Here is a 27745-nt window from a genome sequence, read left to right on the forward strand (position 1 = left end):
TTAGTATTACTTGTTTGCTTTCTCTGCTGACATTCTGGTCATGGATGGATGGGAGGCGGTGCATTCACCATGCCTTCTGCGTATGACTTTCTTCTGATCAGATACTTGCGTAGGCTCCTCAACAGCCCGTCTACTGTCATTGGTGCCAATACCTACTTACTCGCTGATGGTAGTGCTGATGCTTACGAATACTGACTGATAAATAACCCACTCAGTGAACTCTGGCTTTTTGAGGTTTATTATTTGTTCATACAGTTGATACACAGCAGCAGGAAGATTTGGGGCCCCTTGCCTCCTCTCCTGGGTGATATTAAATGAATTATAAATTACAGGGAAGAAGGGTGGCCTTCATGGGCCGGAATAACTGCGGTAAAGCTACAGTTCACATCACCCGCTTACTCAGCATCGTTCTTCTACCAAAGACCCATTGGTCCTTCTTTTACATATGTGCCCTAATGCCCCACACAGCAGCTTAATCCATACTGTATATAAGGGTAACTGACACCCAGTTGCCTATAATACTGAGTTCTCGGCCTCCAGTACTTTAATCCTGAGAAAGTAACTTGCTTGGAGAAAACATCTGGACTAGCACCCGTGTCATCCAGCTGCAGAGAATTACACATCCTTTGCTCCACGCTTCTACCATTTTCAGAAACTGCCAACCAACTGCCAGCTGTTTCCAATGTGATGCTGAGGGTTTGGGGTATTGGCTTTCCCCTGATAAGTGTCCATGTTTCTTGGCTTCACAAGGGACTGGTCATTGTTGTAATGAAGGACACAGAACTGATGATATAGTCTCTCGGGCCTCAATGCAAAGGTAGAAGACGAGCACACGAGGGAGAACTGGGAAAGGAGGTGGAGCAGGGAGTGTGTGTCCCTGGTTGGGGACAGCAGCAGATCAGCACATAGTGTCAGCACTGTGATAACATGGCATTGGGAGAGATAATATGGGTATTGTAGATGCCACATGCTGGCACTGCCTAATATCCTCATTCACTTGTCCATCCACTGTGGGCACAGAGAGGGCAGTCTGGTGGGCTTTGCCCGGCATTGCTTCTCTTCTTCCAGCCATCTGGATCGTTGTCTTCTAAAAAGAAAACCGAGCCCAAGGACTTCACCCGAGGACAAGGCTGAGCCTCCGTGACTGGATGTGAACTGTAAAATGAGACAGGGCTGAAACGTGGTTGTGTAGAAATATGAGCTAATCGCCCACAGCACCCCCTTCCTTCCCCTTCGCCCCAAAACACACCCTTTGGCTTTTATCAGTATGAGCTGAATTCTGACCATACACGAGAGCTCATCTTCTTACCTGGCTCTGGTACCGGCCTGTGCTTTATCTCTGGCTGCAGGCTAATCTCCTTAAGTGCAAAGATGGAAGTGGCTGGAGAGAAGAAAAATGGCCAAGATTGTGGTTTTCTTTCCTACAAACACTGGGCAATAGAATCTACAGAGGACTTAATGTGCACTTACTGTCTGGTAGTTTGTGGATCCTCTCCCCCAGTTCCTGAAAATACAAGTGCTTCATTGCTTCTTCTGCCGAGATCCGTTTCCTCCCTTCCAGCTGCCAGAGGAAACACAAGCTGTTCTAGTCCACCCCATATAACTGCATGATTCTCTGTAGCCCATTATGCCCACCCTTGCTGCCGTATTTACCTGCAGTAGTTTGGACAGAAGTTTCGCTCCATCGGAGTCCAGTCTGCAAGGACAAAAGGCACAGGTTTAGGACCAGGTTCTCGCATTTGGCTTTAGATACAGAACCAGAACACTTGGGAAGGGTAACGTGGGCCGAGTACCTTGCAGCGTGTTTCTGGATGGGATCCGGGTAATATTTGGGGTAATTATAGGATTTAAATTCTTCATTAGACAGAATCCCAGGCCAGGTTTCCTCTGTGGGAGTTCCTAACAAGGAGACAGACTCATGAGAAACAAAACTCAGGCTCCTACTCTGTCCCTTACCTAAATTCCTACCCCCACCAGTTAGCCAGAGAGATACTCCAAACCATTCCCAAGAGCTAAACCCCCTTCCCAAATAGCCACTCTCCAAATAGATACTCACAATTTCTGTCCTATAGCCAAATTATTCCCCCACTTATTGCATCACTGTTACCCTTCAACCTCCTCAAGCATCCTTGCACCCCCAGGTTTGCACATCAGGACACTACACGAAAGTTCCTGCTCTCCAGCTGCCATGAGTGTTACCTAGAATTCGGAATATAAAGTGTAGTTGTTCCTCCACCGTGGATCCAGGGAAAAGGGGTCGCCCTGTGACCATCTCGTAGAAGATGCAGCCTACACCCCTAGAGAAAAGCAGAGGCAGACAATGCGGTCAGCATTAGTACACTCTCAGCTGGTTATCTGCATGCCCAAGCCTCTCTTTCCCGAAACTCATTGGCAGAAAGGTTGCCTTGCTAAACGGACTTTGGATCCCTTGCACAGACACCATTACTTCTTGCACATGCACCCACTGCTGCTCACCACATATCAATCTGGGTGGAGTATTCTGTGGATCCAAGCAGTATATCGGGGGGTCTGTACCAGAGTGTCACCACTTCATTAGAGTAAGTCTTGGTGGGAATGGATTTTGCACGAGCCAATCCTGGGAGGAGAGGAGAAAGGTTATGCTGTTGGTGAGTTATTGCTCAGCAGCTGCTTCCTTTCTTCTACCACTCCCGAACCACAGACTCACCAAAGTCTGCCAGCTTGAGTTCCCCTTTCTCATTGATCAGCAGGTTCTGAGGTTTTAGGTCCCTGTGCAGAACTTTACGTCGGTGGCAATAGTACAAACCCCGAAGGAGCTGGTAGAGGAAGAGCTGCGCGGGCAATGAAACAATGATCAACCATCCTAATAGAAACATGTCTTCTTGTGTGTTTGATCCCTATTGTATTCCATGTGTCATCCAGTCCAATGGACCTATGGTATTGCCACCCCATTGCCTGACATTACTATGACCCACCAAACCAACAGTCTTCATATTCAAGCACCCCCTCTCCTGAAACACACACACTAATATTGGGGTCCTTAGCCTCCCAATCCCATGATCCTACATACCACCACCCACCTCATCCCTGGTGTTTCCCCAAAGTCGCGTCTCCACAAATTTCTCCTCAGCCTATTCACTACACCCCAAATCTCACCTTAACATTATGGAGGTTAATAAGGTTCCCACAGTCATCCAAATACTGCTTCAGATCTTTATCCTGAGAAGAAAGATACAAGTTCACTTCTGTTTCAGCCACATTGTCACTAAAGCTAAACAAGTTCTTGGGGGCACCATGCTCTTTTGTTATCTCACAAGGCACAGACTTGTCCATCGATCCCTCATTACATTTTGGAGTAATGCAAGCAGTAATAACCCTACATCATTGACTAAACCCATCTTGTGCCTCTCAGGTGCCACCTGGAACAGCAGATGGACCCACTTGCTCTGCAGAACCTTTTGGCAGATCCTTTATATGCAAAACTCACCAGATACTCAAAGACGAGGGTCAGGGTCCTCTCGGTGTGTATGATATCATGCAGGGTAACAATGTTTGCATGTTTCAAGTCCTTCAGAAGAGAAACTAGAATAGAACACACCAAGAGAAAGATCAGTTGTGTCAACCACTGTAGGTACCAGAGATGCCTGCACTTGCCCTTCAAGTACAGAGAGTAGGAAAAGGTCCCAGGGGCCAAAGAGCGGAAAGAGCTACCACTTTAATATGTTTCTCCTCCCGTGAGCTTGGTGTGATATTGATACTCACCTTCCCGAATAGCTGTGCACGGTGCCCCTTCCTCATGTTCCAATCGGATCTCCTTCAGGGCCACCAGGTTCTCAGTCAGCTTGCTGCGCCCTTTGTACACAGTGGCATAGGTACCCTGCCAGACAATAGCAAACAAGAGCAAAATCTATCAGGGTGTCTAATGTTCTGATTGGCTAGAGGTGTGCCTACAGTTGGTGCTCCATTATTGCCAGCCATCTCCTTAATTGCATGGATCTACCCACCTCTCCCAGTTTGTCCAGCTTGATGTAAGTCTCCAGCTTCCCAAATCCAATTTCTGACTGTAGAAGAAAAACAGAGTAATGGACCAAGTGAAATTCAGCCAATGATAAGATGATGAGAAGAGCGTGTCATCTTGTGTGTACGACACTCACCAGAGAGACTCGCCGCAGTCGTCTGCTCAGGGGTTTGTCGAAAGGAGGGCTACTTAGCGCCAGCTTCTCCAGGTAACCCTCAGGAAGACGGATATCAGCGGGAAGGGACAGGCGCTTGTTGATGTCCTGCCAAGTAGGCAAAACAGTGCTACTTATTACCCCCCATGATGGCAACAGATGAAAAAGTAATGTGGCAGGTAGTGCAGTGGTGCCACTCTTACCTCTGTTGATATTTTTCGAGCAGCGTTGTTCCTCATTCGGACTCGCACTGGGGACTGAACCTCATCCGAGGAGCCGGACGCTTGGTCGCTCTCTCCATCAGAGCCCATCTTTAAGTCTTCATGCACAATCTCTAAACGTGGAGAGAGGACATCCACCCATGAGAGGTTAGAGAGGCGGAACCAACAGGCTGATGGAGGGGTGGAGACAATAGACAAGGGAACAGAACCACCATGATAACAGGATACACAGCATTTTGGGGCTTGATGTTGGAATGTAAGTCCAGGCGAGTAGGTGGTGCCCCCCTTGGTTCTCCATGGTCCTAGTTATGAGATACGTCAATCTTATCCATGGGGAGTGGAAGGACACCAAGGGGAAAGCAGTGAATTATTACCCCTAATTGCTACAAACCCCCAGCAAATATCAATGTTAGTAAAAAGACACCTGCTCATGCATTTTCCATAGGGTGAGGTGTGGGAGGAATGACTGCTCAGCACAATGCAGTCAATGCAAGGCAGGTGCCCTTCCAACATTTATATAAATAAAAACTCTATGGTCTTCATAATGAACTTTGTGCTGCCCACAAGGGCGGAGCCAGGGCCACAACACACACACATACCTAGTCTGCTGGTCCGATTCAGGTATGAGCTGAGGCTGCGGCAGACGGCGCTGTGAGGCCGGGGGATGGGCGGCTTTTGAAAGGAGCTGGCTGTGTAGTGGTGCAGGAAGGATTGCATGCTGTGGGACGAGAGGCTTCTCCCATTTCTGACGATGGGCTCTGAGGGGCAGTACAAGAGCGGGCGGGAGCCAGGACAAGAGCCAGAAGGAGAGGGGGAACAGGAAACGAGTTGGATGGAAATGTAGAACCCAAGAGGGGTTGGAGGGCCAGGAAGTTGAGGGAAAATGGAAGCCAGTGGGTCAGAGCAAAAGCAACAAGAGGACAGGGCAAGAGCCGCACATTCATAGCGGGAAGAGGAAGCACAAGGATAAGAGGAAGCAGATCAAGCAGGAAGGGGAATACGAGTTTATTTGGGAGGAGGGACAAATAGGAGGAGGAGCATAGAGTTGGAATATGGCCAGGAGCAACCATGAGCAGGACAAGAAAATAGCAGGAGGTTCCAGTGGGAAATAAACATGTGATAAAGAGACAAAAAGAGGTGGGACAAAGGCAGGAAGTAAAGTGGGAAGGTAAGCAGACAAGCATTATAGAGACAGGAAGAGGTGGGAGAAGAGCAGGAAGTAGAGTGGGAAGGTAAGCAGACAAGAATAAGAAGACAAACAGAGTTGAGAAGAAGCAGGAAGTTGAGTTCAATGTCGGGAATACAAGATTTCAGGAGAGAGAAGAGTTGGGGCAGCAGGAGAGAGACAAGACCAGAAGAAGGTGGTGGTGGTGGGGTAAAGGCAGGTATGAAGGAGGCAATAGAGAGACAGAGAACAGGGGCAATAAGAAGAAGGAAAGGTGCAGATGGGAGGAAAGAAACAGCAAGGGGAGAAAAATTAACTTAAAAAAGAAAAAGAGGAAAAGGAAAAAAACAACAAAAACAAACAAACCAAAACCAGACAGAAAAGAAAATACCCCGATTTCACCCCAAAATTAGCAGCATGCAAAGCAGGCACTTACCTGTCTGTCCCAAAGCAGCTACTAACCAGGCTCCACCCCAGCATTTTATATGGCAGGAGCCAGAGGGGAGAAGTGCTCACTCACCTGCATTCAGCTGCCACCCACTGCCATCCTATTGGGATCCTCAGTCCCTCCCACCACATCTCTCACTCTGGACTCCCAGTACCCCCTCAGTGCCACACCACTCCAGTATAAACCTCAGTGTCACCATGGACTCCCAGTACCCCCTAAGTGCCACCACTCCAGTATAAACCTCAGTGCCACCCTGGACTCCCAGTACCCCCTAAGTGCCACCACCACTCCAGTATAAACCTCAGTGCCACCCTGGACTCCTAGTACCCCCTAAGTGCCACCACCACTCCAGTATAAACCTCAGTGCCACCCTGGACTCCCAGTACCCCCTAAGTGCCACCACCACTCCAGTATAAACCTCAGTGCCACCCTGGACTCCCAGTACCCCCTAAGTGCCACCACCACTCCAGTATAAACCTCAGTGCCACCCTGGACTCCCAGTACCCCCTAAGTGCCACCACCACTCCAGTATAAACCTCAGTGCCACCCTGGACTCCCAGTACCCCCTAAGTGCCACCACTCCAGTATAAACCTCAGTGCCACCCTGGACTCTCAGTACCCCCTAAGTGCCACCACCACTCCAGTATAAACCTCAGTGCCACCCTGGACTCCCAGTACCCCCTAAGTGCCACCACCACTCCAGTATAAACCTCAGTGCCACCCTGGACTCCCAGTAACCCCTAAGTGCCACCACTCCAGTATAAACCTCAGTGCCACCCTGGACTCCCAGTACCCCCTCAGTGCCACCACCACTCCAGTATAAACCTCAGTGTCACCATGGACTCCCAGTACCCCCTAAGTGCCACCACCACCCCAGTATAAACCTCAGTGTCACCCTGGACTCCCAGTACCCCCTAAGTGCCACCACCACTCCAGTATAAACCTCAGTGCCACCCTGGACTCCCAGTACCCCCTAAGTGGCACCACCACTCCAGTATAAACCTCAGTGTCACCATGGACTCCCAGTACCCCCTAAGTGCCACCAACACTCCAGTATAAACCTCAGTGCCACCCTAGACTCCCAGTACCCCCTCAGTGCCACCATCACTCCAGTATAAACCTCAGTGTCACCATGGACTCCCAGTACCCCCTGTAATTGCTGCCCCTGCAATGCCCGCTGCTATGGTAACTAAAGCCCACACTCTTGCAGGATGGTTGGTCAGAGAGTTTGTCTGTAGTGGGAGGAGACTCACCTGGGCACGAGACACTGAGCTTGTACCTACAGACTCTCCCCACATACCTGTTGGCTTGGTGCCCCTGAGCAGCACTCACCATTATCACTGCTGTTAGTCTCCTCCCCTGTTACTGGCTCACAGTGCTCATTGGATGTTTTCTCTGTGGCCCGCCCACCACGCAGGGTCATGGACAGCTGGCGCTTGATCTTCTTCATACGATCCATCGTTCCCTGCTGGGGAGATTAAACTGTCAGCTTCTGGGCTGGACAGAAGGGGCAGGAAATATGGGCTATTTGCACTTTCATTTCCCACACTCCCCAGTCCTGTTATCCCTGTCCCACACACACAAACACACAGTCCAGTTATGACACACGCAGTCCAGTTATGACACACGCAGTCCAGTTATGACACACGAAGTCCTGTTATGACAGACAGTCCAGTTATGACAGACAGTCCAGTTATGACAGACAGTCCAGTTATTACACAGGAAGTCCAGTTATTACACACACAGTCCAGTTATTACACACGCAGTCCAGTTATTACACAGACAGTCCAGTTATTACACAGACAGTCCAGTTATTACACAGACAGTCCAGTTATTACACAGACAGTCCAGTTATTACACAGACAGTCCAGTTATTAAATAAGCAGTCCCGTTATTACACAGACAGTCCCGTTATTACACAGACAGTCCAGTTATTACACAGGCACTCCAGTTATTACACAGGCACTCCAGTTATTACACAGGCACTCCAGTTATTACACAGGCACTCCAGTTATTACACAGGCACTCCAGTTATTACACAGGCACTCCAGTTATTACACAGGCACTCCAGTTATTACACAGGCACTCCAGTTATTACACAGGCACTCCAGTTATGACACAGGCAGTCCAGTTATGACACAGGCAGTCCAGTTATGACACAGGCAGTCCAGTTATGACACAGGCAGTCCAGTTATGACACAGGCAGTCCAGTTATGACACAGGCAGTCCAGTTATGACACAGGCAGTCCAGTTATGACACAGGCAGTCCAGTTATGACACACGCAGTCCAGTTATGACACACGCAGTCCAGTTATGACACACGCAGTCCAGTTATGACACACACAGTCCAGTTATGACACACGCAGTCGTTATTACACACGCAGTCCAGTTATTACACAGACAGTCCTGAAAGTCCTGTTATTACACAGGCAGTCCAGTTATTACACACGCAGTCCAGTTATTACACAAACAGTCCAGTTATTACACAAACAGTCCAGTTATGACAGACAGTCCAGTTATGACACACGCAGTCCAGTTATTACACAGACAGTCCAGTTATGACACAGGCAGTCCTGTTATTACAGACAGTCCTGTTATTACACAGGCAGTCCATTTATAACACACGCAGTCCAGTTATAACACACGCAGTCCAGTTATGACACACGCAGTCCAGTTATGACACACGCAGTCCAGTTATGACACAGGCAGTCCAGTTATGACACAGACAGTCCAGTTATGACACAGGCAGTCCAGTTATGACACAGGCAGTCCTGACAGTCCTGTTATTACACAGGCAGTCCAGTTATTACACACGCAGTCCAGTTATTACACAAACAGTCCAGTTATGACAGACAGTCCAGTTATTACACACGCAGTCCTGTTATTACAGACAGTCCAGTTATTACACAGACAGTCCAGTTATGACAGACAGTCCAGTTATTACACACACAGTCCAGTTATTACACAGATAGTCCAGTTATTACACACGCAGTCCAGTTATGACACAGGCAGTCCTGTTATGACACACGCAGTCCTGTTATTACAGACAGTCCAGTTATTACACAGACAGTCCTGTTATTACACAGACAGTCCAGTTATGACACAGACAGTCCAGTTATGACACAGACAGTCCAGTTATGACACAGACAGTCCAGTTATGACACAGACAGTCCAGTTATGACACAGACAGTCCAGTTATGACACAGGCAGTCCAGTTATGACACAGGCAGTCCAGTTATGACACAGGCAGTCCAGTTATGACACAGGCAGTCCAGTTATGACACAGGCAGTCCAGTTATGACACACGCAGTCCAGTTATGACACACGCAGTCGTTATTACACACGCAGTCGTTATTACACACGCAGTCGTTATTACACACGCAGTCCAGTTATTACACAGACAGTCCTGACAGTCCTGTTATTACACAGGCAGTCCAGTTATTACACACGCAGTCCAGTTATTACACAGACAGTCCTGTTATTACACAAACATTCCAGTTATGACAGACAGTCCAGTTATTACACACACAGTCCCGTTATTACACACGCAGTCCTGTTATTACAGACAGTCCAGTTATTACACAGACAGTCCAGTTATTACACAGACAGTCCAGTTATTACACAGACAGTCCAGTTATTACACAGACAGTCCAGTTATTACACAGACAGTCCAGTTATTACACAGACAGTCCAGTTATTACACAGACAGTCCAGTTATTACACAGACAGTCCAGTTATTACACACACAGTCCAGTTATTACACACACAGTCCAGTTGTTACACACGCAGTCCAGTTATTACACAGACAGTCCAGTTATGACACAGGCAGTCCTGTTATGACACACGCAGTCCTGTTATTACAGACAGTCCTGTTATTACACAGGCAGTCCAGTTATAACACACGCAGTCCATTTATAACACATGAGTCCAGTTATAACACACGCAGTCCAGTTATTACACAGGCACTCCAGTTATTACACAGGCACTCCAGTTATTACACAGGCACTCCAGTTATTACACAGGCACTCCAGTTATTACACAGGCACTCCAGTTATTACACAGGCACTCCAGTTATTACACAGGCACTCCAGTTATTACACAGGCAGTCCAGTTATGACACAGGCAGTCCAGTTATGACACAGGCAGTCCAGTTATGACACAGGCAGTCCAGTTATGACACAGGCAGTCCAGTTATGACACAGGCAGTCCAGTTATGACACAGGCAGTCCAGTTATGACACAGGCAGTCCAGTTATGACACAGGCAGTCCAGTTATGACACAGGCAGTCCAGTTATGACACAGACAGTCCTGACAGTCCTGTTATTACACAGGCAGTCCAGTTATTACACACGCAGTCCAGTTATTACACAGACAGTCCTGTTATTACACAAACAGTCCAGTTATGACAGACAGTCCAGTTATTACAGACAGTCCAGTTATTACACAGACAGTCCAGTTATGACAGACAGTCCAGTTATTACACACACAGTCCAGTTATTACACAGATAGTCCAGTTATTACACACGCAGTCCAGTTATGACACAGGCAGTCCTGTTATGACACACGCAGTCCTGTTATTACAGACAGTCCAGTTATTACACAGACAGTCCTGTTATGACACAGACAGTCCAGTTATGACACAGACAGTCCAGTTATGACACAGACAGTCCAGTTATGACACAGACAGTCCAGTTATGACACAGACAGTCCAGTTATGACACAGACAGTCCAGTTATGACACAGGCAGTCCAGTTATGACACAGGCAGTCCAGTTATGACACAGGCAGTCCAGTTATGACACACGCAGTCCAGTTATGACACACGCAGTCCAGTTATGACACACGCAGTCGTTATTACACACGCAGTCGTTATTACACACGCAGTCCAGTTATTACACAGACAGTCCTGACAGTCCTGTTATTACACAGGCAGTCCAGTTATTACACACGCAGTCCAGTTATTACACAGACAGTCCTGTTATTACACAAACAGTCCAGTTATGACAGACAGTCCAGTTATTACACACACAGTCCCGTTATTACACACGCAGTCCTGTTATTACAGACAGTCCAGATATTACACAGACAGTCCAGTTATGACAGACAGTCCAGTTATTACACACACAGTCCAGTTATTACACAGATAGTCCAGTTGTTACACACGCAGTCCAGTTATTACACAGACAGTCCAGTTATGACACAGGCAGTCCTGTTATGACACACGCAGTCCTGTTATGACACACGCAGTCCTGTTATTACAGACAGTCCTGTTATTACACAGGCAGTCCAGTTATAACACACGCAGTCCATTTATAACACACGCAGTCCAGTTATAACACACGCAGTCCAGTTATAACACATGAGTCCAGTTATAACACACGCAGTCCAGTTATTACACACACAGTCCAGTTATTACACACGCAGTCCAGTTATTACACACGCAGTCCAGTTATTACACAGACAGTCCTGTTATTACACAGACAGTCCTGTTATTACACAGGCAGTCCAGTTATTACACACGCAGTCCAGTTATTACACAGACAGTCCTGTTATTACACAAACAGTCCAGTTATGACAGACAGTCCAGTTATTACACACACAGTCCCGTTATTACACACGCAGTCCTGTTATTACAGACAGTCCAGTTATGACAGACAGTCCAGTTATTACACACACAGTCCAGTTATTACACAGATAGTCCAGTTATTACACACGCAGTCCAGTTATTACACAGACAGTCCAGTTATGACACAGGCAGTCCTGTTATGACACACGCAGTCCTGTTATTACAGACAGTCCTGTTATTACACAGGCAGTCCAGTTATAACACACGCAGTCCATTTATAACACACGCAGTCCAGTTATAACACACGCAGTCCAGTTATAACACACGCAGTCCAGTTATAACACACGCAGTCCAGTTATAACACACGCAGTCCAGTTATAACACACGCAGTCCAGTTATAACACACGCAGTCCAGTTATAACACACGCAGTCCAGTTATAACACACGCAGTCCAGTTATAACACACGCAGTCCAGTTATAACACACGCAGTCCAGTTATAACACACGGAGTCCAGTTATAACACACGCAGTCCAGTTATTACACACGCAGTCCAGTTATTACACAGACAGTCCTGTTATTACACAGGCAGTCCAGTTATTACACAGGCAGTCCAGTTATTACACAGACAGTCCTGTTATTACACAGACAGTCCTGTTATTACACAGGCAGTCCAGTTATTACACAGACAGTCCTGTTATTACACAGACAGTCCTGTTATTACACAGGCAGTCCTGTTATTACACAGGCAGTCCAGTTATTACACAGACAGTCCTGTTATTACACAGACAGTCCTGTTATAACACACGCAGTCCAGTTATTACACACGCAGTCCAGTTATTACACACGCAGTCCAGTTATTACACACGCAGTCCAGTTATTACACACGCAGTCCAGTTATTACACACGCAGTCCAGTTATTACACAGACAGTCCTGTTATTACACAGACAGTCCTGTTATTACACAGACAGTCCTGTTATTACACAGACAGTCCTGTTATTACACACGCAGTCCAGTTATAACACACGCAGTCCATTTATAACACACGCAGTCCAGTTATTACACACGCAGTCCAGTTATTACACAGACAGTCCTGTTATTACACAGGCAGTCCTGTTATTACACAGGCAGTCCTGTTATTACACAGACAGTCCAGTTATTACACAGACAGTCCTGTTATTACACAGACAGTCCAGTTATGACACACGCAGTCCTGTTATTACACAGACAGTCCTGTTATTACACAGACAGTCCAGTTATTACACAGACAGTCCTGTTATTACACAGGCAGTCCTGTTATTACACAGACAGTCCTGTTATTACACAGACAGTCCTGTTATTACACAGACAGTCCAGTTATTACACACGCAGTCCTGTTATTACACAGACAGTCCTGTTATTACACAGACAGTCCAGTTATTACACAGACAGTCCAGTTATTACACACGCAGTCCAGTTATTACACAGACAGACAGACAGACACAAGTCCAGTCACACAGTGACACAGTGACATTATTGAGCTGCAGATATCTTCCTGCCCACAATGCACCGCTCGCCGCTATTTCCTCCCGTGGGGACTGACGTGCTCCGGTGACGGGGCCGGTGCGGCTGTCGGGGGTCTCACCGTGATCGCGAGTCGCTGGGTCCGATGTCCCGGGCTCGGGAGTCAATACGACGGTGCAGGCCCAGCCGCTTCCCTGTAATCTCCTGCCATTGTCCGACTCCCTTATCTCCTCCTCCCGCCACGCCCCCGGACACACGCACTCGCTGGCACCGCCTCCTGACACTCCTACTGACACTGTGAGGAGCCACGTGCTCATCCCATCCAATCCAGGAGCAGATTTATACATGGGCCTAAGGACACCCCTAGGCTGGGACCACTTGTCTCCCCCTCTTATTCCAAGTCTTATGTTGTCACATGAGTAACAGGGGGATTGGTTTGTTGGAGATTTAAACAGCTACAACCCCCCACATGTGTCCCAGTGCTTCCAAATCCATTGCTGCTGGGCAACAGCCCCCCAATATTGTGCCACTTTAGGCCCAGGCCTTTCCACAAATCCAAACCTGATCCAATGAATGAAAGGAAGTGCTGGCTCTGTAGATCTGATGTCTGGCTCTGTCTATGCCACACCCCTGCCGAGTCATGAGCCAATCCCAGCCTATCAACATGGGCAAACTGGATTATTGGGGTGCAAATGGGTTGCAGGGGGTTATACACGGGATCTCATAGGATTACTAGCGAGGTTAGCATACGAACACACACACACTGGGGCTCATTTATCAACACTGGGCAACCAATCAAATTGCTGCATTCATTGTTCTACTTGCAGCTGACTTAATAAAGCTAATCACTGATTGGTTGCTATACGTAACTGTCCATGGGCAAATGTGATAGTGTTGATAAATGAGCCCCACTGAGTATCAGTTACCTCTAGGTCAGTCCATTTATTATTCCACCAACCAATCAGAATCAGCGCCAAAATGCTGTTAGTACATAACTAACTGATGGATAGGATGGCCATGTTTTATTGCAGTTGGATAGGATTGGAGGGCAATGGACTCAAGGACAAGGATTTGGTGAGTTGACTACCCCAGGGATAATAATAAAGAAGGAAAGGGGGGCAGAACTGTTCTTCCCACCATCTGTCCTCCCTCTTGTGGCCACTCTGGGGAAGCACAAGAAGGAATGGGAGAGTTGAGGGGAGGAATAGTTGCACATTGACAAAGTACTAACAATGGAAAGTCTCATTAGTAGTGAACCTGGGAAATGTGGCTCCCTCCTGGGATATGTTCCCTCACCATCTTCTTGCCTTTTCTAACACCCCCCCTATGCTAACCAAAGATTGGCACATGCCAATGGGGATGCCTGGGAATGGAAACAAGATGTCAGCTGTGCATAAAATAATCATGGAGTGAGTATTGTTTAATTTTCCTTTCAATATTGACTCTTACACAATCTGATGCCATAGATTCATAGCTACTAGCCATTAGCCATATATGTATATGCCACACTCAGCTCCGAACCCCACTGTGTGCCAGTGAGCAAACTGTCACCTTAGACTAAACCTCAGGCTTATAATGTGCCATTTCTTTATTCTATCCCCAGTCTCTCTTTCTAACTTTCACTGGATCTCTCTGTCTACCCTTCCTTGGCCTCTTTCCCTTGTCTCTCTCTCTCTCTCCCATCCCTTCTCTGGCCTCCCTTCCATAGCCTCTCTCTCTCTATCTGCCCTTCCCTGGCCTCCCTCTCTCCGTTCCCTTCTCTGGCCTCTCTCTCCCTTCCCTTCTTTAGCCTCTCTCTCTCTGTTCTCGTCTCTGGACTCCCTTCCCTTGGTTAGTTTGCCCCTCTCTCTACCTGCCCTTCCCTGGCCTCCCTTCCTTTCCCTGGCCTCTCTCTCTACCTGCCCTTCCCTGGCCTCCCTCTCTCCCTTCCCTGGCATCTCTCTCCCATCCCTGGCCTCTCTCTCCCCCTTTCCCTGACCTCTGTCTCCCTTCCCTAGCCCCTCTCTCTCTCTCTCTCTCTCTCTCTCCCTCTCCCCCTTCCCTTCCCTAGCCTCTCTCTGCCTGCCCTTCCTTGGTCCCTTTCCTTTACCTGGTGTCCCTTCCCTTACTGATCTCTCCGCCTGCCCTTCCTTGGTCTCTTTCCCTGGTCTCTCCTTCTTGACCTTCCCTGGTCTCACACGTACAGCCCTTACTTGCCAGGCCACATTCTGTTGATGGATAACTAAGCACTCTCACATTTTGCACCCCCACCCCTATGGTAACTTGAGCTGGAGCAGGTCTTTCCAGAAGGAAGGAGACAGAGTATGGGTTCAGATATATTTGTGTGTGGGAATGGGTGTAGCATAGGAATCAGTTTACTGATAATAAGTTGCCAGTCAGATGAATGTGGGTAGGAGGGGTTGTCCTCTCCCCGTTTATTGATAAGTGATAAGTGTCTAGGCACAGTTGTTCTGAAACAAGGTGACACCGACCCCCAGGAGAGACTTAAGTTGGCTCTGCAGGGATGAAATGGACAGACCCGTCTGGACACTGTTGGCATTGTTTGGAGCGATGGTGCCCTCGGCTTTCATGGGGCGCCCATTGTTGTCCAGGCAGCAAAAGGCGCTCCACACATGGCTGGGGATGTTGACTCTCTTCACCCCATTGACTGAGATCCAGTTATTTCCAGGAACGACCCCAGTAATGACATACATCTTGCCACAGCCAGCGGCAATGTTCCTCACTCTCATCTCATTGTTCCTCCAGGCTCCGCTGTTCAGGGGGCCGTGCATGGGCGCAACATTGCTCAGGGTGTATGTGACCAGCTGTCCTGGCCCAGAGGGATGGTCAGCATTTGGGTTCAGGTGCCCCTTGTGGTAGTTGCTGCCAGTATAATCAGAATTTATTGCCTGAACCTTTTTGATAAGGTCTGAGGCGACTCCAGAAAGACTCAGAGAACGAATTGCTGACTCTGTATCAGGCTGAAGCATGATCTGTCTGGGGAGCCTTGTGTCCACCAGCTGCAACACAGAGGGATTCAGATCAATCACATGGGGGTAACTGGTGAGATGCAACAACAGGGGAGCAGCAGGCAATCCCCAAAATGCACACAAAGGTTTTTATTCATCCATGTCATGATATACAGAACCTAGTAGGGTAAGTCTAAAAGATCTGGACCTTTTTTGGCTTCTTCAGTTATACACCTATCACTACTAGATTCTGTATGTCTCCCCAAAAACACCAGACAGCAGAGAACAAATATTTCAGTAAGTATCTATAATACGGCTTAGCTCTGTAGAGAGCTGTAGTTTGACATGCCTCATTAATGGATGGGGGACCATGCCTTCCTGCATTGACAGGGACCCTCCTCTAACAAAAGCTCAGCGTCTCATCAAGATTAGGAGCCCTGCACCCCTACTTGACCATTGGAATGAGGACAGCCTAGGAGCAGAGAATCAGATATCATTACTTGGGGGTGATTTACATATACAGGGCATGCTGTCTCTGGTCCTGGAGAAGAGAGCAGACCAGGAAGGAAGCAGGTTTAGCAGCACAGGGATAGAGACACAAGAGGAAGAAAGTGTCGTAGCACTGGGATATGAAATGAGCCTCTTCATGACAGTAGAAAAGCCATTACAGTCAAACCATGGAAATGATCATAATAGCTCACCTGTGGCTCTAAACGGAAAGTCTGGTCACTCCCAGTAGTGTCCCCAGGTCTGGTGTCCAGGATATAAGCTGAATATAAAGGGTAATGGTTCACCTTGTGATACAAGGAAGCAAAGAAAGGATTGTTGTAGGTCTCGTACATCTGGCAGATGGGTGCAATCTGGCTGGAAAGACTATCAAACCCCACCGGAGGAGTGCTAGCATAGAACTGCCCACGACAATCAGTAAAGCTGGGGCTTACTTTGGCCAAGGTGGTATTAATCAAAGCCAAAAGCAAGAGGCAAAGAGTAGCCATGGAGGTCAAGTCTAGTGAGGAACCTAATCTGCACTTCATGTTGGTCACTGACTGAATAAAGCCAAACAGGTTGTGTAGTTGTTTGTAACCACACCGACATGAAACACAGGGGTGGTTTATACATTTCACACTTCAGTGTTGTTTTTTCCACACCAAGTTCAGATCAAGATTCCATAGACACCTGTTGAGCTCTCACCAAGGTGAAGTAAAAAACAGGTCAGAGAAGTGTATGACTGTATGTGTGTGCTCCAACTTAGACCTTTCCTCTATATCCTTGGCAAACGCCAAGCACAACTGTCTGTCAGATGTTACCATATAGACCCCAGAATCGAATGGCTTCCAATTAACAATCTAAGCAATAAACAATCTCAAATAAACCACACAATAGTATTTTATTAGGCAAACTGCTCATTTTTTTTCTTGTCCATTGTATTACAAGAGCTGGACTAAATAAATGACAGCCATCCATCAAGTCCAGCCCTTCAGTGCTCATTTGGAACAGACAGACAAATGCCTTGAGATGACAGTTAGTGAGGAGTCATGGCGCACTTCACATGATGCAGAAGAGAAATTAGTCCATTGGTAGGAAGGAACCTCAAGGATGCTGGTGGTACTGTAGGAACCATCTTCATCTGGTAATAAGGGTCCTGTAGTTACTTGTCCAGGGGTTGTCTGGTTATCCAACTTCCAAGTAACCTCAATCACTGCAGGATAGAATTTGCTGACCAAACACATAATAAGGAATATGGAGGCTCTGGACAGAGATTCTTCACTGCTCAGGAGAGTTACAGAAGGTGTTAGCACATCCTTGCCTGCAAAATGTGGGAATAAGATCAGTTGTGCATTGTGATCACCCATCTCTTCAGTCTCAATTAAATATCTAATATTGCCAATTAAAGGAAAACTATGCCCCCAAAATGAATACTTAAGCAACAGATAGTTTATATCAAATTGAATGACATATTTAAGAATCTTACCAAACGGGAATATATATTTACATAAATATTGCCCTTTTACATCTCTTGCCTTGAACCACCATTTCGTGACTGTATCTGTGCTGCCTCAGAGATCACCTGACCAGAAATACTACAACACTAAGGGGCAGATTTACAAAATTCGAGTGAAGAATTCGAATGTAAAAAACTTCGACCATCGAATTGGTTAAATTCGTTCGAATTCGAACGATTCGAACGATTCGAAGTAAAAATCGTTCGACTATTCGACCATTCGATAATCGAAGTACTGTCTCTTTAAAAAATACTTCGACCACCTACTTCGGTAGATAAAACCTACCGAAGTCAATGTTAGCCTATGGGGAAGGTCCCCATAGGCTTGCCTGTGATTTTTTGATCGAAGGATTTTCCTTCGATCGTTGGATTCAAATCCTTCGAATCGTTCGATTCAAAGGATTTAATCGTTCGATCGAACGAAAAATCCTTCGATCGATCGATCGCAGGATTTGCGCAAAATCGTTCGACTTCGATATTCGAAGTCGAACGATTTTAATTCCCAGTCGAATATCGAGGGTTAATTAACCCTCGATATTCGACTATTGATGAATCGGCCCCTATCTGTAACAGGAAGAATTGAGGAAGCAAAAGGCAGAACTCTGTCTGTTAATTGGCTCATGTGACCTTACATGTGGTTTGTATGTGTACACAGTGAATCTTACGATCTCAGGGGGCGGCCCTTATTTTTTAAAATGGCAATTTTCTATTTATGATTACCCAATGGCACATACTACTAAAAAAGTATATTATTATGATAATGGTTCATTTACATGAAGGAGGGTTTTACACATGAGCTGTTTTACTCAGTATCTTTTAATAGAGACCTACATTGTTTGGGGGGTATAGTTTTCCTTTAATTAATCATGTTATTCACAAACCTCTGACTTCCTCAGTCTTTTATCTACCATCTCCAGTCTTCTCTGGTCTATTATACACTAGTTCCTCTGTACCTAGAGTTGCCACCTTTTCTGGAAAAAAATACCGGCCTTCCTATATATTTATCTTTTCTCCTTATTAATAACATTGGGATCAACCATTATTTTTACCGGCCAGGCCTATCTCTTCCATGTCCTGTCTTCCCTGGCCTATCCACCATCTCCTGTGTTACCCAGTATGTAATCTACCATCTCCCTTTTACCTAGTTTAATATCCACCATCTCCTGTGTTACCCAGTATGTAATCTACCATCTCCCTTTTCCCTAGTTTAATATCCACCAGCTACTGTGTTCCCCAGTATGTTATGTGCCATCTCCTGTCCTTCCTGGTCTATTATACACTATCTCTTGTCTTGCTCAGTATCTCATGCCCTCCCTGCTCTGCTTTCCACCATCTCCCGCCCTCCCTGGTATATTATCCAGTAGCTTCTCTCTTTGAGATTATATTATATATCAGCTTCTATCTACACCAACTTGTGTCTCCTCCCACTGTTCTACAACCAGCAACTATTATAGCAGTTGCAAGTAGACAACAAAGGAAAAGAAGAGTAAGAGGTTGTAGTAGGAGTAGATGTAGTAAGTTGTAGTTCTAGTAACCCATTACAAATAATTATCCACATGTATATTATACAGTATATACAGGCAGATACTTGGAAAACACTTTCACTGTGCAACTCGTTATAATTTAGACATTTCTCTGTTGACGTACCGCCAGATACACTGAGGTAGGTGCCATTTCCCCAAACTGGATAAAAGTGCTCCTTTGTCACCATGCACCAGTAACGGGCACTGTCATTGGTTGTGACTTGCGTGATCAATAAGAAGTGAGTGTTGTTCCTGATGTTCATCATTGGCTGGAAGCGTTGGAAATGGACATCTCCCCAGCGGGTGGTGGAATTACTGTTGTGCAGGAGGATGAAGGATGGAGAGCTCCCTGGCATCTGCTGGAACCAATGAACATTGAACTTTTGGATGTCTTGGTGGTCCAAAGAACAACTTAGTCTGGCAGTGCCTCCCTCTGGTACCACCATTCTCCTTGGCTGCTGGACATCAAACTGAGCGCAGCCTTTGGAAAAAGGCAAATAATTAAAATATAAGTGAATTTCTTACCACAAAATGCCCCAGGGACTCTTAAAAAATAAATGCTACCAGAACGCCACCAGGACCCAGTTACAATATTTTCTCCAGAGCAATTTTACTTTATTTCTTTGTCCATATTGTACCCAATGGCCTTGCTGAGAAATAAGTCAGAGTATCAGCACATGTTGCATGGGATTTACTTACAGGTCAGTGAGAGGGAGACAAGAAGCAGAGTCAGATGTGCAGAATCCATGGAGAGTGCTTCACAATCCCTGGGCCAAAATCAGTAGTCCGACTGTTAGAGTAAGACGGATGGAGCTGACTAGGACCCTATCTCTGCATTAAGCAGCACACACAGGAAGAGATGGGGATGTGGGGAGCCCTGTGTTTCTCCTGTTGGGTGTTTGGCCTCCAGGGAAATTTCTCATAAGACAGATGTGTCCGGCTGAAGAGTGGAAAACAACCATCAAAATAATAAAGCAAAAAGAGCAGTTTGGAAGAAAAACCACAAACCCATGCAGCGGAAAGAGAGGGCAGTGAAGCATAGCGTCATAGGGGGCAAAATCACAAAGGGAGGCGCAGTCACACAATGTGGCATGGTGATACAGGGAGGCACAGGGACACATTGGAGGCACACCATGGAGGAGAGGCACTTGGACACATTGGGGGCACTGCAAGACAGGAAGGCACTTGGACACAATATGGCATGGTGATACAGGAAGGCACAGGGACACATTGGAGGCATAGCATGGCAGAGAGGCACAGGGGCACATTGGAGGCACAGCAATACAGAGAGGCACAGGGGCACATTGGAGGCACAGCAATACAAGGAGGCACAGGGACACAATGAGGCATGGTGATACAGGGAGGCACAGGGACACAAGGAGGCATGGTGATACAGGGAGGCACAGTGACACATTGGAGGCACAGCAATACAAGGAGGCACAGGGACACATTGGAGGCACAGCAATACAGGTAGGCACAGGGACACAAGGAGGCATGGTGATACAGGGAGGCACAGGGACACATTGGAGGCACAGCAATACAAGGAGGCACAGGTACACATTGGAGGCACAGCAATACAGGTAGGCACAGGGAAACATTGGAGGCACAGAAATACAGGGAGGCACAGGGACACAAGGAGGCATGGTGATACAGGGAGGCACAGGGACACATTGGAGGCACAGCAATACAAGGAGGCACAGGGACACATTGGAGGCACAGAAATACAGGGAGGCACAGGGACACAATGAGGCATGGTGATACAGGGAGGCACAGGGTCACATTGGCAGCACTACAAGACAGGGAGGCACAGGGACAGGCTCACATGTAACTGCCAGTAGAGAAAACAATCTGACAATAAACCAGATTTATAATGATTCAGTATAGAGGCTTTTTAGAGGGTTAAGATCCCCTTGAAATGTGTAATGAGTTTACAGATACATGAAATCAACTTTAGTTCCAGTAACATCCAAGACATGAAAATGTCATTTTCTCTCAGTCTTATCTCTATCTCAGCCTGCACCCCTGTCTTTGCCATCAGATCCCCTTTGGGAGCCAACAAAGTAGTCTGGGAACTGCTGCTACCTAAGTAGCATTGGGGCAACTAAATGTTACTGGGCACAGCACCTTGGGGAACACAAGCTGATTTGCACCCACGTATATTACCGTCAGTTATATCTGCATCCCCAGCCCATAAAGCCCAAAAATCAATAAACTCAAAAATCCATAAACCCTAAAGCTCACTTTTTGCCATTTGTTGCCCCCGTTGAAGGTTCTTCTCCTTTGTATCAAAAATGACCCAGTTGGAGGTCCAGCTGGGGGGCAACTAGTTCCCAGAGAAGTGTCAGGGATCCATTACCCCAGAACATATCCATAGAAACAGTTATTATATTTTATACATATATTACCATCAGTTATATCTGCATCCCCAGCCCATGGCTTCTGTTTTTTGTATATACACAGTGGCACTTGGTTCTAATCTGTGGGCAAATTTGCACCTGGGCAGTAACCCATGGCAACCAATTAGGTGATTGGTTTCAGAGTTCAACCTGCAGCTGGCTGAAAAAAGCTGATCACTGATTGGTTGTTATGGGTTACTGTCCAGGTGCAAAGATGCCCACTGATTATAAACGAGCCCCAGTGACTTCTATCTATGTCTGTCTGTCTGTCTGTCTGTCTGTCTGTCTCTCTCTATCTGTCTGTCTGTCTGTCTGTCTCTCTCTCTCTGCCATTCTACAGGCAGGGACCAATCAGTTGTGCAAAAATGACCCAGTTGGAGGTCCAGCTGGGGGGCAACTAATTTCCAGAGCAGTGACAGGGACCCATTACCCCAGAACATATCCATAGAAATAGTTATTATATTTACAGGAGGTGATAGATGCCCTTTAAGGGGTAAGTATTGTACGTGAATACTCAGAATGCAGAAGGAGAATAAGGAATAATAAGTGGAATTGTGAGAGGAGGAGGAGGAAGAGTATGGGACAAGTCAGATGGACTATTGGTATAAGTGGGGATCATCCTATTGGCAACAAGGCACGTCGCAGGTATATGGAGCGGCCACTAGAATCACTCAGTGATAACACTTACCTAACTGGAGCAATGGTATCACGGGTGCCCTTGATCAGGAATAGAAGCAGCCAAGGCTCTGTCCTTGGGCCCGGGGTGCAGTTGGCTTTTTCTCAGCCCCTGGGGGGGGGAAGTGTCAGTGGGTGGGGTGAGTGCAGCTGCAACAGTCTGACAGTTGCTTGTTTTCTTGCCCTCGCTCTTGTGAGCAAAACAAGCTGTTTGTTATTCCACACAAATGTCCCCTGCACAATATTTACCAACGATAACACAGGGAATGAACATGTGCTGCAGCCAAGAGATCTATTTATGTATATATACATAGTTACATAGTTACATAGTTAAATTGGGTTGAAAAAAGACAAAGTCCATCAAGTTCAACCCCTCCAAATGAAAACCCAGCATCCATACACACACCCCTCCCTACTTTTAATTAAAATTCTATATACCCATACCTATATTAACTATAGAGTTTAGTATCACAATAGCCTTTAATATTATGTCTGTCCAAAAAATCATCCAAGCCATTCTTATAGTCATTAACTGAATCAGCCATCACAACATCACCCGGCAGTGCATTCCACAACCTCACTGTCCTGACTGTGAAGAACCCTCTACGTTGCTTCAAATGAAAGTTCTTTTCTTCTAGTCTAAAGGGGAGGCCTCTGGTACGTGATCCACTTTATGGGTAAAAAGGTCCCCTGCTATTTGTCTATAATGTCCTCTAATGTACTTGTAAAGTCTAATCATGTCCCCTCGCAAGCGCCTTTTTTCCAGAGAAAACAACCCCAACCTTGACAGTCTACCCTCATAATTTAACTCTTCCCTCCCTCTAACCAGTTTAGTTGCACTTAGTCTCTGCACTCTCTCCAGCTCATTTATATCCCTCTTAAGGACTGGAGTCCAAAACTGCCCCCATACTCCAGATGAGGCCTCACCAGGGACCTATAAAGAGACATAATTATGTTTCATCCCTTGAGTTAATGACCTTTTTTATGCAAGACAGAACTTTATTTGCTTTAGTAGCCACAGAATGACACTGCCCAGAATTAGACAACGTGTTATCTACAAAGACCCCTAGATCCTTTTCATTTAAGGAAACTCCCAACACATTGCCATTTAGTGTATAACTTGCATTTATATTATTTTTGCCAAAGTGCATAACCTTGCATTTATCAACATTGAACCTCATGTTCAATGTATGTATGTATATATCTATGTATGTATCTATGTATGTATGACTTGTATGTATTTATGTATGTATGTATGTATGTATTTATGTATGTATGTATGTATGTATGTATGTATGTATTTATGTATGTATGTATGTATGTATGTATGTATTTATTTATGTATGTATTTATGTATGTATTTATGTATGTATGTATGTATGTATGTATGTATGTATTTATGTATGTATGTATGTATGTATGTATGTATGTATGTATGTATGTATGTGTGGCTTGTATGTATGGCTGGTATGTATGTATGTATGTATGTATGTATTTATTTATGTATGTATTTATGTATGTATTTATGTATGTATGTATGTATGTATGTATGTATGTATGTATTTATGTATGTATGTATGTATGTATGTATGTGTGGCTTGTATGTATGGCTGGTATGTATGTATGTATGTATGTATGTATGTATGTATGTATGGCTTGTATGTATGTATGTATGTATGTATGTATGCATGTATCATTGTATATATGTATCATCAGCCAAGAGATCTATGTATGTATGCATGTATGTATGTATGTATGTATGTGTGTATTATTACATGCATGTATGTAAATATCAATGCATGTATGTTTGGCATGTCATTATGTTTGATTCCAGATACAATGATACAGAGGACAATGCCCGTCTGAGATAGAAACCAGAACGCCAGTGCTGCAAGGCAGAAATTCTCACTGAGGGTTGTAGGGCTAGAGATAGTACCCGTGTATATGCCCCCTCTGGCTGCCCAGCTTTGGCATTGGTGATGTGTGAGGGTCACAGGGGGCCTGAGCATAGAGGAATACTCAGGATATGATAGAGGGTAACGCACCAATCAGCAGTTCCTGTTGTTCTAATGACCCATTGTGTTGCCTCTCCAGAATTGGGCAGAACAATTTGTTTCTTTGGGTGCAACTTGCACGTTGGCATATAAGAGTTCCGTGTCCATCTTCATGCCCCTTCCTAGCACACCAAAAAAAGCCCCATCGGGGCATAGAAGAGTTGCTTGTCCACTTTCATGCCCCTTCCTAGCACACCAGAACCCATGGGCACTATGTTCAACAAGAACCCCCTATTTACTCCGTGCCTGTTTTATATATCCGGCACAGGGCTCCCTGGTACAGGACTCTGCACTTTGCCAATGGTGCAAGTGGCACCAGGATACAGAACACAGTTGCTCTGCACAAGAACTGGGCACAAGGACGATGCAGATTAATACAATAGTGACAATAGTGACTAAATGGCCCCTCTGGTCTGCAGAGGGTGACAGACATGAGTATTGGGATGGCTCCTCCTGTTTAGACCTTGGCCAATTTGCCATCTCCTTTGCCAGAGGTCCCACACTGCATGGCATGTCCACCACCAGAGGGTAAAGCAATGTAAGGGGGTTGGGTGGCCCCCAAATAGCACATTAAGGCAATGCTATCAGTGAGCAGCTGGTTAATGATTTATTAAACCCGACATATAGAAGTACTGAGCAAACAAATCTCCTTTAAAAAGGCACAAATTAGTAACAGAGGCATCATATAGTGAGAGCCAAGCAGAGCACCATGAAGGGTCTCCTCTGTGCCATTCTTTTTGCCGTCCTTGTGGGCAGCGAGGCCAAAGTCTTCACCAAATGTGAACTGGCCAAGGTGCTGAAAGCCGGGGGCCTGGACGGGTATTATGGATACAGCCTGGCCAACTGTATGTATCAATATGATATAATAATAATAATAACCCTCATTGTGTCCCACTCCTGCTGCTAATGCTCCTCCTTGTTTCAGGGATGTGCTTGTCTTACTACGAGAGTCGCTACACCACCAACGCCATGTACGACAATGGCTGGAGTCGTGATTACGGCGTCTTCCAGATCAACAGTTACTGGTGGTGCAACGATGGCAAGACCTCCGGAGCCGTGGCAGCCTGTGGCATCAGCTGTAGCAGTAAGTGTCTTTGTGTCATTGTTACATGTCACATGCACACAGGAGAGGGACACGTAACCACTATATGGATCAATATCAGATCTAAATATAGGGACAGAACCCATAAAGTGCCAAATACAGCTTGAGCAGGCAGTTGCTTTCATTATTCTACATAAAGAATATGGATCATTGGCTTGGAGGGTTACTGCATTGGGTATTTGTGTTAGTCCTAATTAGTACATACAGTCAACTACACATTAGTATTAGACTAAACCTGCTGCCTCTCCCTACAGCTAGCCCTGAATATGATGAGCAGTGGAGTTGTAGTTCTGCTGAAAACATAACACACGTGCACCCATAAAACTCCTTGGGGTAAATTTATCAAAGAGTGAAGTTCCGCCACTAGAGTGAAATTCCGCAGCTCACAATTCATTTCTATGGGATTTTGAAAGGCATATTTATCAATGGGTGAAGTGAAAGTTCACCCTTTGATAAATACGCCTTTAAAAATCCCATAGAAATGATTATAAGTTAGCCACTAGGTGGTATCTTACCCCTACACGATTAAAGTTGATCTATAAAAATACTAATGGTGTGTGCTGGAGATGTGGAGTGGAAGCTGGTTCTCTATTGCACATTTTTTGGACATGCCCGCTTATAAAAGTGTTTTGGGAAGATATCAGGCACGCCATGAAACTTATACTAACATACGATATACCTGACGATCCTGCGTATGTGCTTCTTTTTCATTCTGATACAACTCTCAAGGTCTTTCTGTCTACCATAGAACCACATCTTTTAAATGCTGCAAAACTTTTAATCCCGTTAAAATGGAAACAAACCGCGACCCCGACATTAAGAGAATGGTATAAAAAAGTGGATGAACTCCACAGGTTCGAAGAACTTTCTTTGTTCAGGACTGAACGTTCTCAGGAATATATTTCCATGTGGTTTCGGTGGGTTTCGTTTAAAGAAACTGACTTTTATAGGAATACTGCCCTGTAGTATAACTCCAATACCTCCATCCAAGGGTCTCTTTGCTTCTCTTCCCCCCCCCACCTTCTTCTACCCAGGGGCTCATTCTATTATGATTGTATCTTTGGACAAGTTATATTTTGTTTATGAATATGTACAGATAACATGTTGCTCAATGTACCCCTTTTCTTTTTTCTGTACCCCTTCTGCTATTTTTGGAAAATAATAAACAGCTATTTGAAAAAAAAAAATCCCATAGAAATGAATGGAATTTCACTCTAGTGGCGGAACTTCACTATTAACTTCACTCTTTGATAAATATACCCCTCTATGTCCAGCTTATTCATTTTAACGGCATTTTTTAATTTTCAGATTTAATGAATGATGACATCACTGATGACATCACCTGCGCCAAGAGAGTTGTGCGAGATCCCAATGGCATGGGAGCCTGGTGAGTCCTGGTTGGGGGTTACACACTGAGCAGTGCCCTTAGTAAATGGTTACAAACAAACCCCCTGAAGCTCATTCTCCCTACTAGAGGGGCTCATTTCAGTCACATGGTCTGTTAGTGGTTCCAACCCCCTTATCCCCCTCGTTAATGCAAGGAAAACTCTTTGGAACTGCGCTGAGATGCAGAAGATACCATTGCATGGCCGGAGGTTCCCCAATGACTAATAATATGCATTTTTTTCTGGTAGGGTTGCATGGAATAACTACTGCAAGAACAAGGACGTGAGCAGTTTTGTAAGTGGGTGTGTTCTGTGAGGAGGAAGAGGAGTCAACAACAACTCCCTGCACCTCACATCATTCAGATCTTAATGTCATTTCTTCATTATGTAATATATAAATGCTGTGAATCCATTCCCGTGTGTCTGTCTGTATATTATACACCTCAGCTATGGAAGAGTTGGCTGATGGAACGGTTCAGTTTCTCTTGTGTTACAAGTAAAGCACCCAGCAGCTGTGCACCCTAGGAGAGCACCTATGGGACCAGCTTGGTGCAGTTTGGGCTATGAGAGTGTAAATGTGGGGACATGAGGCCTGGGTGATACAGTGA

At 45.8% G+C, this 27745-nt stretch overlaps 4 protein-coding genes across 6 annotated transcripts; 1 reads left to right on the forward strand and 3 right to left on the reverse strand.

Annotated features, from left to right (window-relative positions):
* Positions 1 to 220: 220 nt before the first annotated feature.
* Positions 221 to 13326, reverse strand: cdk16.L (cyclin-dependent kinase 16 L homeolog). Of its 3 annotated transcripts, none has more exons than XM_041572109.1 (17): positions 13174 to 13325; positions 7318 to 7453; positions 4972 to 5130; positions 4355 to 4485; positions 4134 to 4259; positions 3984 to 4040; positions 3742 to 3856; positions 3467 to 3561; positions 3136 to 3198; positions 2687 to 2810; positions 2476 to 2596; positions 2200 to 2297; positions 1794 to 1899; positions 1654 to 1696; positions 1471 to 1561; positions 1310 to 1381; positions 221 to 1155 (listed from the first exon to the last, which is right to left on the reverse strand). In XM_041572109.1, exons 2-17 carry the CDS (start codon positions 7442 to 7444, stop codon positions 1115 to 1117), a joined length of 1569 nt encoding a protein of 522 aa, XP_041428043.1. In that variant the 5' UTR covers positions 7445 to 7453; positions 13174 to 13325; the 3' UTR covers positions 221 to 1114.
* Positions 13327 to 15432: 2106 nt separating this feature from the next.
* Positions 15433 to 17042, reverse strand: XB5856157.L (provisional ortholog of endonuclease domain containing 1 L homeolog). The gene is made up of 2 exons (XM_018229364.2): positions 16702 to 17042; positions 15433 to 16051 (listed from the first exon to the last, which is right to left on the reverse strand). Exons 1-2 carry the CDS (start codon positions 17032 to 17034, stop codon positions 15488 to 15490), a joined length of 897 nt encoding a protein of 298 aa, XP_018084853.1. The 5' UTR covers positions 17035 to 17042; the 3' UTR covers positions 15433 to 15487.
* Positions 17043 to 17368: 326 nt separating this feature from the next.
* On the reverse strand, positions 17369 to 22829 carry LOC108698110 (immunoglobulin gamma-1 heavy chain-like). The gene is made up of 4 exons (XM_041572264.1): positions 22610 to 22829; positions 20225 to 20465; positions 19650 to 20006; positions 17369 to 17807 (listed from the first exon to the last, which is right to left on the reverse strand). Exons 2-4 carry the CDS (start codon positions 20271 to 20273, stop codon positions 17485 to 17487), a joined length of 729 nt encoding a protein of 242 aa, XP_041428198.1. The 5' UTR covers positions 20274 to 20465; positions 22610 to 22829; the 3' UTR covers positions 17369 to 17484.
* A 2491-nt stretch (positions 22830 to 25320) lies between these two features.
* LOC108698841 (lysozyme C-1) lies at positions 25321 to 27549 on the forward strand. Its single transcript, XM_041573878.1, has 4 exons — positions 25321 to 25495; positions 25576 to 25734; positions 27061 to 27139; positions 27387 to 27549. The coding sequence occupies exons 1-4, from the start codon at positions 25360 to 25362 to the stop codon at positions 27451 to 27453; spliced, it is 441 nt and encodes a 146-aa protein (XP_041429812.1). The 5' UTR covers positions 25321 to 25359; the 3' UTR covers positions 27454 to 27549.
* The last annotated feature ends 196 nt before the right edge of the window (positions 27550 to 27745 follow it).

Source organism: Xenopus laevis, chromosome 8L, assembly GCF_017654675.1.
Source record: "Xenopus laevis strain J_2021 chromosome 8L, Xenopus_laevis_v10.1, whole genome shotgun sequence".
In the NCBI taxonomy this organism is placed as follows: Eukaryota; Metazoa; Chordata; class Amphibia; order Anura; family Pipidae; genus Xenopus; species Xenopus laevis.